The sequence below is a fragment of the Anoplopoma fimbria genome, chromosome 13 (assembly GCF_027596085.1).
Source record: "Anoplopoma fimbria isolate UVic2021 breed Golden Eagle Sablefish chromosome 13, Afim_UVic_2022, whole genome shotgun sequence".
In the NCBI taxonomy this organism is placed as follows: domain Eukaryota; kingdom Metazoa; phylum Chordata; class Actinopteri; order Perciformes; family Anoplopomatidae; genus Anoplopoma; species Anoplopoma fimbria.
Genome location: NC_072461.1, coordinates 447,308 through 460,633, shown reverse-complemented (window position 1 = coordinate 460,633; position 13,326 = coordinate 447,308). Strand labels below are relative to the sequence as shown.

Sequence of the window (13,326 nt, the reverse complement as noted above, 5' to 3'; positions counted from 1 at the left end):
AGAGAAAGAAGAGGCAACACATAAAAGCCAAATTAAATCTAGAGTTTTGATGGTCACATCGTTTTTGACACCCATGCATATGTTCTTGTCTGCATGGCATTTTCAAGACTACAAGAAAAACGAGGAGCTCTCGGTGGAGCAGGATACGGTATTTCATCTACAAAAATGTGTCAGCTCCTTTTATCTATTTTTAGACATTTAGGCAAACTCAGAAATAGTTCAGTGGAATATTGGCTGGCGATAGCATCAGGGGAGTCAACTTGAGTCAAATTGCAGCAATGGTGATGAGTGGTTTTAAGGTCAGGATACGCCCTCCATCAGCCAGCCCATGTTTACACACACACTCACCTCACACACACATAATGTCTATCAGGCCAACTGTGGTCATTACATCAGCAAGGTGAGTGGGGGAATTATGTCCACAGTAACAAAGGTTTGCCATGCGACCTTATCAAACCCTGTCCTATTGCTTTCCTTTTCCCTCCTCTTTCCTTTTCATTGCCAGAGTTCGTTTTTGCCCTTTCTACCCCCCCCCTGAAAAGTTCAACATCCACATCATCTCTCTGAATTGTATCTAGGGAGGAGATCTCCTAAGTTAGGCTTCAACAAAAAGAAGGTGTTTGTGTGTGTGAGAGATGGAGAGAAAGAGATAATAATAGAGATAATAATTAAACCTGCCTGCTCAATCCTCCAACACTTAAAGCTCCATCTGTATCACTCACTCGCTCTCCTCTGTCTCATTCTCTTAGACACTCACACACACACATGTGCGCACACACACAACACACACACACACACACACACACACACACACACACACACACACACACACACACACACACACACACACACACACACACACACACACACACACACACACACACACACAATCACATACAAATAAGTTCTTTCATCCTCCCAAAAGATGCGTTGTCTCCTCAGCACGTTCTCCCACTTTGTAACACCTCCCACAGCGTTTAATGCTTTAGAAAACTCTACATGATACTTTGTGCTGTTTCCATGCTACTGTTGCTACGGATGTCAGTCACACACACACACACACACACACACACACACACACACACACACACACACACACACACACACACACACACACACACACACACACACACACACACACACACACACCTCATCACCGCCATTAAATAACCAGCTTATTTGTACTACCGGTCTGCCACTGAAACGTGTGTTAAGCAGATTAAACTGTGGAGGACTTGGCTGTGTTGGCATGCCAGCAGCACAGCCTCAGGTTTGTTGTGACTCAGTACCACCGAGATCGAAATGAAAGTGTCAGAAGTGTTGTGACCGATACAGAGAGAGAACATTTACTACTAATACGATTGCCTTTAAATGAAAGAAAAATATTATTTTGGCATTCTGGCTTTTTGTTTTGCTGATTGTACTGCCTGGTTTACATGCTGCTGTGGTTACAGGGCACTTGATGTGTTGACTCACTTTTCCACACATCTGTCCGTCTACCACCTACTACCCTAAGTCAAGATGGCTCTCTCATCTGTCTACTTTCTATTTTCTATTTAATTAGTATGATCTGTAATTACAATTGGCTAATGATTTACAAAAGTCTGAGAGTCCTTTCTACCCACGCTGTTCACTGTGTACTACAATCAAGAATGCCGTTAAGAAAATAATGCGTATGAATATGTATTTAAAAATGAAAAACATAATTTTTATGGACTTATTTAGTACAGTTTTAATTGACAGAAAAATAGGATAATGTAAGTGATGTACCAATCAATTAGTTTTGGCCACGATCCCAATCTGAGTCCTTAAATATTGCCAATACAGAGTCAGATCCAGTACTATATATAATATATATATATACGCTTATCTATATATAAATAGACATATCAGTCTGTTTAATCTTCAAAATCACTCAGTCATCTCATTAATAAACAGCTGTGTTACAGAGTAGAAGTTCCTCTACAGACACACAAACCTGAAAACTGGTTAGCTAGTTACTTCAGGAATTAATGTTAATTCGTGTCGACTGACATGTTGTCTCTGTCGCTTGTCATGGATATTTCAAAATATGCCCAGATAGGCCAAGATATAAATCCATAGGTTTGACTCGGGACATGCCGTCTAGTCATCATGAGGCGAGATCAAGACAAGAAGGTCATTTGAGTGTTACAGCTGTGCTGTGCAGCAATCAGTGGGCATTTTTTTAATTATGATGGATTAAACAATCGGTAGAGATGTGTTTTATTTAACTTTGCAGCCACTTCATTATTTATGTAAGATTGCTTATATCTTCACTGTCTAAGTAACAAAGTCAGACTGCAGGATGTAGAATAATGTACCATTACTCTCTAAATAAGAAGGTATAAATAAATCAATATAATAAAATAAAATAAAATATATATAATAGTTTTAGTTTAGCGAAGCACAAACAAGACATGTAAGGATTGGGGAAAACACGGTTAATCTGCAGATTGCGCGGGTCTTGTCAAAAAAAATGATATTCTGATTTATAGCAGATGGGTTCAGGGTAGATGAAATAATTCATCAATGATGAGGAAAATATTAATGATATTCTCTAAAATATGAGCATAGCAGAGAGCAGATCAGAGCCGACAGCTGACACACTTTGTGCACATTTACGCACAAGGAACCACAACATATCTATTTTCAGAAGCTAAAAGTTGAGTGATGTTTCCTTTGTCGAGGTTTACCACTAACTGTTCCAAGATTATTTACATTCCTGAAAACGTTTATAATCACTTAAAGCAGCCACACTAATCTTTACAGTAAATCTTTAAAGAAAACAATAAAATGCATAATTTGGCAAACATCCAGGGACTAGCAGAGATGGGGTGAAATGTAAATTGTAAACATAATAACTCATACAGGTTGGTGGTGGGTGGAGGATTAATGCGTACACACATATTTGGATGACGTTAGAGATGACCTGAGCATCACTTGTACAAACGCACACCTACACCTCAATAAACAAACACTTTTTCCATAGATGTGTAGAGTCACTGACGCCCATGGTTTATGTGAAATTAAGTTTATACATTTTTTAACAGTAAGGTTACATTCAGACCAACAATAACACTGTATGAAAAAAACAGTCCTCCTCATTAATTTTAATGAGAGCATTGGATCTGGAAACAGCCAAAGTCAGAAATGTTTCACATTTTACATTTGAAGAGCAATAAATTGATACTTACAGAAAAATAACTAATAATAATTACAAAAATGTACAGCATGAATCGAACATCAATGGATTCTGATTGTCAAGGTGATTTACAGCTAAATTTTACAAAGATGAAAGGAAAAATGCTGCTACCAGGCCAAGTAAAAATTCAAGTTTAGCCAAAGAGATAACAAAAAAGAAAAAACTAAAGAACAACACAACACAATTTATATATTTTAAGTATTTCTGAGACAGTAATAGTGTTAGTAGAAAGCAAATGCCTTTACAGACCATCTGTACAGTCCATCTTTCTTCACACATCATTTTACACTACATTTCAGTAGTTACGCACATCACCCACGTATATTGGAATATTAGCTATTGTTAGTCTCCCTATCTAACACTATTCCTTGTTCATGTTAGAGACAGTGTGCTCAACGGTCTTTGATTTTGAGTCGCTCATAGCAGAAGCCACTAGGGGGAACCAAAAGCTCTGAATCAACATAGCAGCAAGATATCTTTAATTAAGTTGTAAAATACATTTCAATGACCTGCTTAGCTTTATGATTGATATTCAGGGAAGTGATCTGCTAATGGTAGATCATATTAACCCTTAGTTACTTTACTATTCACACCGTAATTGGAGGCCACTGTGTGCCCCCAAATAGAGCATTTGACATAGCATGTTGATGATGAGACATATTTATCATTAGACGTTAATCATGAGATATATTTATCATAGGATCTCTGCTCTGACAAGAGGACTAATCATTGGGACTCTTTATCAAATACTATTTAATTAGGCGTCTTTTTACAGTTACAGTCTCACTATAATATTATGTTTTATAGCTGTTTTTATTTCCACTGCAAATTTAATAAAGTTCATCATTGTTGCATTGGGTTTTTGTTCCTCATCAATTTAATAATGTCAGTGTTTGTGACTGCTTTCGTTTGTCTTTTTCTGTCCACTGTGAACACATCATCGGAATTACAGCCTCGCTTGTTGCACCCTCATGGTTCAAACTAATAGTTGGCTCATTTCTTTGAAGATACTTGACTACTTGCAGTAAACTGAACCTACAAAAATAAATAGATACAAATTGCCTATTCTGAAAGCGAGGACAAAAAAAACTTCAATATAACTAATTATTCAAAACTGGAAATCTACAACTAATATATTCTTGGCTGCTTCCCCAGGAATAACGTAAAGCAGACAGTAAACTTACAATTAGCACAAAATAGCATTCACTCCTGAGTCCTGACAGCAACAGATGTCTATCTCTGAACCCTCCTTTATCACATTGAGTTAGCCAAGGTCAACCTCTCTAGTTAAAGAAACGTTTACAAATGAACTCAGCCTGAGACTGTATGGTTATGTTTTTTCCGTTTCTTCATAACAAAAAAGACAGGACAAAGCCAAGACAGTGTCTCCCTCCACAATCAAACCGGTCCCCCAAAAACCCTGCATACAAACGGATCAGTAGTCAAGGCACTCCACATGGAACAACACTACATGCTTCACACTTCAACTGACCAAGGACTGCATGAAATTACCTCACTTCCCCCATCAATGAACCCTTAACGTATTGACGGACAGGAAGCTCTTCACCAGCGACTGCATCTCAAAATCTTCCAGTCACACAATAATGCTTTTGCTGCCTCCCAGGTTGTACAGTTGTATAATAGCTATGTTTGTTTATATTTCTCTATGCATTTAAGAACGCAAAATTACTTTTAACTGGAGTTTTTTTGAGCATACTAATGAATTTGATGTCACAGCAACGATCAAATGGGTTGAATTCAAGCTTTGCAATGGAAGAGATATGGAAGAGCTATTCCGTTGCTCAGAACTAAAATGTGTTAAAAAGTTGTCATTTGGCCGATTGTGCGAACAAGCAGCTAAAGAACAAATGCCAGATGTCCTATTATAACCCATAGAAAACATTTTTAAATGCCTGAGCCACTCTTTCTTCTAAAAGTATCCCTTTCAAAAACAACACAAATTGCTGAACCATGCACCGTTTCCATAGGAACCGCCAAAACTCTTTGCTTCTTTCAGACCTCGACCTCATGAATTAATATCACACTTGGGTTCATTGTGATGACAAGCCAATACAAGCATTCACACATTTTCAGTTTTGCTCCCCCTGGTACAGGAGATACGAAAAGAAAAGGAATTGAATTTTCAATTAAAAAACAGACAACCCTGCTCTTTTTCTTGCAAACAGCAGTGAAAAATCAATAGTACTTAGTGCCATATTACATAAGTATGCATATGTGTAAAGTGCACGAAGAGAGATCAGAGGTCAGATGGAGAGCTCGTTATGTTTGTACTTTAATTATAATATGCATTGTTATGGTAACAGAGTAACACAGTGTCATGTTAGGCTCAGTGAATTCTAATAACTGCTGTTTTTGGAAAGGTTCATCGTCTCAACGACCCTTTTAACATCTTAACATTGTCTCATTTGATACATTTTTATTAAAATACAGATTTAAACCGCTTCAGCAAACAATAACTGAAGCAAATACAAAATCATAAGTGGGCATATTTAAGTAGTTAGATAGATGCATACATTCAAGTCAGAACAACATCAATGGACATAGCAAAGTAGTTCAGATGAAAGCATAATAAATAAGGACTATTGCGATATTGTGACATTTTCTCTTGCGATACTGGAGCGGAGCCACATCCTCCCTTCACTCTTGTGTAAAGAGTCTTCTTAGCTTTGTAACTACTCTTCTCAATGACAGATCAGCATTTTGACATTTTATTGATGTTTTACATTTGATTGATGGCATGTGTACAAGTTTCAGTTTCTCAGTTAAAAACACGAGGAATATGTAGTATGGTTTAACTTTTAATTGGTTATTGCTTTTTCTGAACATGAGAGAAAACACATACAAAAATATAGTGAGCACCAATGAGCCCAATCAGAGCGTCTAAAGACGACTTTATTAAGTTAGTTAATTCAACCGTGGTGTTGTTAAATTTAAGCAGATAGCAGACTTGTGATGCACTGCAGGAGGATTTATCTTTTTTCTGTAATGTTTACTGAGGTGGCTCCCACAAATACTGGTATTGAAAAGATGAAGCTTTTATATTAGGATGCGATACATCGAGAGGCATCATTTACAGTTGAATCATGATCGATAAAATATTGAGGCCAGTGGAGATTCCCAAGTCTACAGTCAAACAAATAAAACCCACACAAACAGACAGCACACACACAATTCAAACCTGAAAAATATTTACGTCTTTCTCTAGCTATAGTGTAATGAGCAGAATACCTCTGTGATCCACAGATGGCTTGATGGACCTCAGGGCATTCATGAGAAAATCAAGACAGAAGCATTACACAAACTCAGACACAAGCTTTAACATTCACTGGATCTCTAGAGACGTTCTCAGACTCACACAAACAAAGAAGAGAGGGTCCAGGTGGAAAACTCCGTACAGTAGGTGTGTAAAGATGAACTAATACTGCACAATATGTGCTACAGTCAGATAAATGGCCTCACTGACTCAAAATCACAGATCCAAATCAAATTGAATTGTGGAATTTGTAAAAAGCTGTCAAAAAACAACTTTATCAGCCACAAAAGCCTCCACTTGCATTTAAAACTTACTTTGAGCCATTCACAACAAATCCAACACAGGAAAAAAAATCAGACTCCAGAAAGGAAACAAAACAGTTGCAGTGTGCAAAACATGCAAACATATACTTGTGGCACCACCCGACTTGACATTGATTTTAGAAAGTGGCATTACCAGTAGGTATCCATCGCTAGAGATTGCTCTATACATTACTGCCAAAAGAGAATTTTCATAGCAGACATTTTTAGCATGTCATAGCAGGAAGAGCACAGGGTTAATCAAAAATAGTAATTGCACTTTATTTAGGTGTCCCAGATACTGGGTTCTGTTATTCTGCAAAATTGTCTCATTGGAATGGCTCACTCAGAACTTAAGTCGCTGAGCCATAATCATTTATTTTAGTTCCACGTGTTCTTTGCTTGCTATGATACCCACAGTCATTCCACACAGGTGTATAGACCATAACTGACTGACGTTTCCCTGACTCTATTTCACCTGTAACATGGAATAAATTGCTTCTCCCAAAATTAACCTGAGTAGAAGTCTGATACCCCAAAACTGAAAACACCTGTTTGGGTGTGCAGATACTTTTACAGTATTTACCAATTCTGCCAATTTACAGTCAGGTCCATAAATATTTGGACATAGACACAATTTTCATTATTTTGGCCCTGTACACAACCACAATGGATTTGAAATGACACAATCAAGATGTGCTTTGAGTGCAGACGTTCAGCTTTACTTTGAGGGTATTTACATCCAAATCAGGTGAACGGTGTAGGAATTACAACAGATTATATACATGGTCCCCCCTTTTGAAGGGACCAAAAGTAATTGGACAAAGTAACATAATCATAAATCAATTTGTCACTTTTAATATTTGGTTGCAAATCCTTTGCAGTCAATGATATCCATAGACATAGACATCACCAGACGCTGGGTTTCATCCCTGGTGATGCTCTGCCAGGCCTCTACTGACACTGTCTTCAGTTCCTGCTTGTTCCTTGTTTCCCTTCAGCTTTGTCTTCAGCAAGTGAAATGCATGCTCAATTGGATTCAGGTCAGGTGATTGACTTGGCCATTGCAGAACATTCCACTTCTTTGCCTTGATAAACTCTTTGGTTGTGTTTGCAGTATGCTTCGGGTCATTGTCCATCTGCACTGTGAAGTGCCGTCCAATGAGTTTTGAAGCATTTGGCTGAATATGAGTAGATAATATTGCCCAAAACACTTCAGAATTCATCCTGCTGCTTTTGTCAGCAGTCACATCATCAATAAATATGAGGGAACCAGTTCCATTGGCAGCCATACATGGCCACGCCATAACACTACCACCACCATGCTTCACTGATGAGGTGCTATGCTTTGGACCATGAGCAGTTCCTTCCCTTCTCTGTACTCTTCTCTTTCCATCATTCTGGTACAAGTTGATCTGTGTCTCATCTGTCCATAGGATGTTGTTCCTGAACTGTACAGGCTTTTTTAGATGTTTTTTGGCAAACTCTAATCTGGTCTTCCTGTTTTTGAGGCTCACCAATGGTTTACATCTTGTGGTGAACCCTCTGTATTTACTCTGGTGAAGGCTTCTCTTGATTGTTGACTTTGACACAGACACGCCTACCTCCTGGAGAGTGTTCTTGATCTGGCCAACTGTTGTGAAGGCGTTTTTCTTCACCTGGTAAAGAATTCTTCGGTCATCAACCACAGTTGTTTTCCTTGGTCTTCCGGGTCTTTTGGTGTTGCTGAGCTCACCAGTGCTTTCTTTCTTTTTAAGAATGTACCAAACAGTTGATTTGGCCACACCTAGTGTTTTTGCTATCTCTCTGATGGGTTTGTTTTGCTTCACTGATAGCGACAGCTCTTTGGACTTCATATTGAGAATTGACAGCAACAGATTCCAAATGCAAATCCCACACTTGAAATGAACTCTAGACCTTTTATCTGCTCCTTGTTAATGAAATAATGAGGGAATAACACACACCTGGCCATGGAACAGCTGATCAGCCAATTGTCCAATTACTTTTGGTCCCCTCAAAAGGGAGGGACCACGTATAAAATGTCTTGTAATTCCTACACCGTTCACCTGATTTGGATGTAAATACCCTCAAATTGAAGCTGAAAGTCTGCACTCAAAGCACATCTTGATTGTTTCATTTCAAATCCATTGTGGTTGTGTACAGAGCCAAAATGATGAAAATTGTGTCAATGTCCAAATATTTATGGACCTGACTGTATAACATTTGATTATGTCTTTCAGGTAACTAAATGCAATTTGATTTTTCTGAGAGGAATAGATTCACACCCTGACAGTAACAGACAGACTTCCAGTGTGGATTTAAAGAGAGGAACTTAAATTCAGAGGGTGGAATTTTCTTAAAGCTCTTCACTCTTCATATCTGTCTTGGCCTCTAATTTTCCTCGGCTTTCACTCATTCAGCACTATCACTGAGAGTTGGATTCCTAAAGCGCCTGTAGACTAATTATCTCACTCAGTTTCTCTTCCAATTTTTATCCTTCACTCTCTGTCACACTCATTCAGTCAGTCACACACACACACACACACACACACACACACACACACACACACACACACACACACACACACACACACACACACACACACACACACACACACACACACACACACACACACACACACACACACACCTGGCTATAACAGCTGACTAGTGATTCAAAGTGTCTAATGATTTGAGACTAGCTGAGGTGTTGTGGTAGTATCACTGTTCATATCCAAGCAACACAAATCCCAGAGGAAAAAAGCTTAGCTTGTCTTTGTGCAGAGACACACACACAAACATAAATGCAGCTAGAGACAGGAGCACAGACACTAGTTCTACTGTTATAAAATACATTGATGAAGTTTTTAAAAATAAATCCGTCTGCATTTTTATAGGCCCTATTAACATCTGTGACAAAACTGTCTGACAGCCAACCACCTCACAGTAAGTATTGCCTACAAAAACACTTCCTCTGATATTTTTTTAGCAGAATATGTGTGCAATACAAAATAGCATTGGTTACTGGGGCATAACTGAAAAACCAGAAGTGGATCTCGTATCCCCAACTGTGCATATCTCTGTCTCCCACACGTCACCCGGCTCAGATATCACTGCCAAAAATCACCCCACAGATTGGCTAAGCATGATAGTCCATGAGCACCAGCTAGCAATGAGCATTAGTTATTCTGACCTTGATCCATAAACTTCAGCGTATTCCACAAAAATAGAGTGGATGGGAACCTGGATTCATCAGATCCACATGGAGAATTTGTTTTCCACAAGCCTGACAGATGCTGCCAAAACACATAAAGTATACAACGATTTTGAAGCACTGCAAGCACCACAGCACCTTGAAGCAGGTGCAGGAGACAAGAAAGATGGGAATGGAGTCAAATAACAAAAGAGAATCATAACAGATATCATGGCAGAGTCTGGGTGTATGTGTGCAACCGGTTTCTAAAATAGTGAAGAATTATTTTCACACAATTCTCTCAATATATCCCACTGTTTTTTGACACCAAACGTTATTTAACAAATACTTATTGTTGCATTTGTTAAATTAGCTATATCATTTACAAGTTTGACAAGTGGAATGTTTTTCCTCCATTCCTATAAAGTTGTCCTCTAACTATTACACAACAATAGTACAACAAATGTGATTTTGCACAAAAAAGCTTCACTTGAGAATCTAGCTAAAGTCATTTATAGCCTCCCAGCTGTCAGTTGTTCTGTTGATATTCAATAAATTTTACTCAATTGATGTTTCTGTGACTATAATGATCATCAAGAGTTGATTGCATAGCAATGTTGGCCTAACAAAGCTTAGCCTGCATTGCTAATCATCATGTCCTCTTCTACCTAGACAAGTGCAAGTTTTACAAATACAGTGGCAGAATTTTAGCTGATCCCTGAGCATCTATAAAGATGGCAATATCTAAGCTAATCAAACACTGCTCATTATGCATTGAATTATGAAACAGACAGTTGCTTTTCAAACGATGACTAAACGAACAAAGGAATCATTATTACATGCCACAATTTTGCCTTGAAGATATGTAACAGCTTAAATGGTAAAGAATCTAATATGTTTATGTTGAAGAGTTTACGACATATAATACTATATATAAATGCAATATTGTGTTCTGACTGCAGTACCTGGTTTCCAAGGTAACAGGAGATGGAAAACAACTCCACAGTAGCAAAAACAGCATCTTACTTTGGGTTATAACTCAAGTGGCACAACAGACAAATCTACTGAGGATTTTGATGTTCAATTTAACTGAATTTACCAACAAGTTAGTCTTCCAAATGTCCCTACCCCATTTACCTCCTAATCCCTCACTGCTGCTATCTTGACAGCAGCCTTTCCTGTCCCATTTACCCCCCAGAATCCTAGTCATTGATTTATCTTTGGGGATCATGTAGAGGGGGGCCAGTGTATCCTCCAAACATCTTACCGGTGGCTGCTGAGAGTTGAGCACCCCCCTCTTGGTGGAGCCCCCTCTGGAGCTGAGCCTCTTCCACGACTCTGAGAAGCGCCCCCTGGTGGTTGGACGCCCCGGCCCAGATGTCCCGGACGCAACAGATGAATCATCCCGGGTTGAGAATGGACGATCCCTACGCAGCTCCCTCCGCTCAGCCCACATCTTCTTGGAAGCCATGGGTGTTAGAAATGTGGTCAAAAAGATGTGGGAAGTGAGGCACCCACAGTGAGTCGAGGAGGTTGTTCTTTAATCAAACTAGCGCCACAGGTGGCATCTTCAATTCATTGTCAACTCTGCTGCCTACTGATGCTTGATTCACTCAGTCTGTGTCCCTCTCTTCTTTCCTTAAGTCTTCTTCCTTACTTCAAAATATTATGCTAGAGAAATGTCCAACTCCTTTGTCCCTGTTTCTTTAACTTTTTCCCTCTATTGATCTTTTGATCAAAGGAATGGGACAATAGATCTTCACCTGCTCAGCTACACGCCTGCGTCTTCTGTTCTTCCCTGAAGCCTTCCTCTGGGAGGGATGGGAGTCAGAGAGGAGAGGTAGCACAGCAGAAGGTGCTGTCTGCACCCTGTTGCATGTGCTGTTACTGTGGCTTGGCCGTTGATGCTGTTTTCCCTCCTCACAGGGGGAGAGAGAGAGAGAGAGAGAGAGAGAGAGAGAGAGAGAGAGAGAGAGAGAGAGAGAGAAACCAGGGAAAAAAGGCAAGGGAAAGAGCGAGGGAGGGACTGAGGAAGGTGGTTGGAGGGTACGATATTCAAATACGGGTGAAAGAGACGAAATAATAACTAGGAGCTCACAGAGTGGGCAGAGATAAAACAGGAAAAAAGAGCAAATGACAGCAAGACAGGTGGAGAGAGGAAAAAATAAAAACGCTACCAGACGAGGAAAACAAAGGAACAAGAAAGAGTGTCTGGAGTGCAGGGTTCCTGTTGACAATAGCGCAGAGCTGCTATAAGCTGGCTGAGAGGCAGGGAGACAGAAACCCTGTTCAGTAAGTCACTCTCTCACTATAAACACTGCGCTTTGAATACCCTGAGCTACTAGACCTTCATATCCTCCCTCTCCTCTTATTTCTTGAGCTTACATTCACAATCTCACTCCTCTTTTCTGTGCGGGGCACATGTCTCACATGTCTATTCTTCTTCTTCCTCTTTGATGTACATGGTTCACAGTTCATGAGTTAAGCCACCTGAGCCTCAGTTTCTCTGTTGCATTTAAAGAGTAAAGGACGATACCAAGTGAAACTGCCGGTTTGTGATGTTCTCTACTTTTTCAATTTCCTGCTGCATTACTGTCATCTTCTCCTTTTGCGCTGATGCTTCTCACTTAAAGTCTTCAGCTGTGCGACAAGGGATGCCATGCTGTGGAGCGGTGAAGTTGACAAAAGGTGAGAATTTTAGTTATTTCTTTAGGTGCAGTATAGTGTGTGTTACTGTTCTATTACAGCGAGAGACACGAGAGAGAGCAAGAGATATAGAGGGGTAAAGACAGGAAGACCAAGTTAGGAGAGGTGACAGTGTCTGAACACCACAGGCATTGCCGTCGTAGCTCCAAGCAACCACTTACCACCTGAGCGTACGCTCCGTAGTGTATATATGTTTGTGTGTGTGGTGTATGTATGTGTGTGAGAGAGATGGGGGGGAAAGAGAGATTGAGTTTGTATAACGGAGCAGGTGAGAGATGGGTTAAGTGAAAAAGCAAGACAGATATTCCCTGGAGGATGAGAGCAGGAAGAGCGAACAAGTGTGAAACCCATAATCACTACTTTTGATCAAGCATTGAACGTCACCATGGGGACTTCAGAGTCAGCCCTCACTACTGTAATGAATCACTGACACAAAAATTTACCTTTGGACAATAATAACACTTTTCATCGGAAAGCTGAAAGGAAATGGCTAAATATAATATTATTTTCTGACTGCAGTTAATAGTAAATGCAAATGCATTTGCTGAGTAATGATAATTGTTCTGGCATGATTGATCAGCCAGTAGGCTAATTGTTTAGTCTCACCCCAATACGCCACACAAATCCAACT

At 39.5% G+C, this 13,326-nt stretch overlaps 1 protein-coding gene across 2 annotated transcripts in view; it reads right to left on the bottom strand.

The window, feature by feature from the left end:
- trpm3 (transient receptor potential cation channel, subfamily M, member 3) overlaps positions 1-11,460 on the bottom strand; it is a 127,257-nt gene extending 115,797 nt beyond the window's left edge. For both annotated transcript variants that reach the window (XM_054611584.1, XM_054611585.1), the window contains exon 1: positions 11,257-11,460. In XM_054611584.1, the coding sequence (XP_054467559.1) occupies positions 11,257-11,460 (204 nt within the window). The remainder of the gene's footprint in view (positions 1-11,256) is intronic.
- Between the last annotated feature and the right edge of the window lie 1,866 nt (positions 11,461-13,326).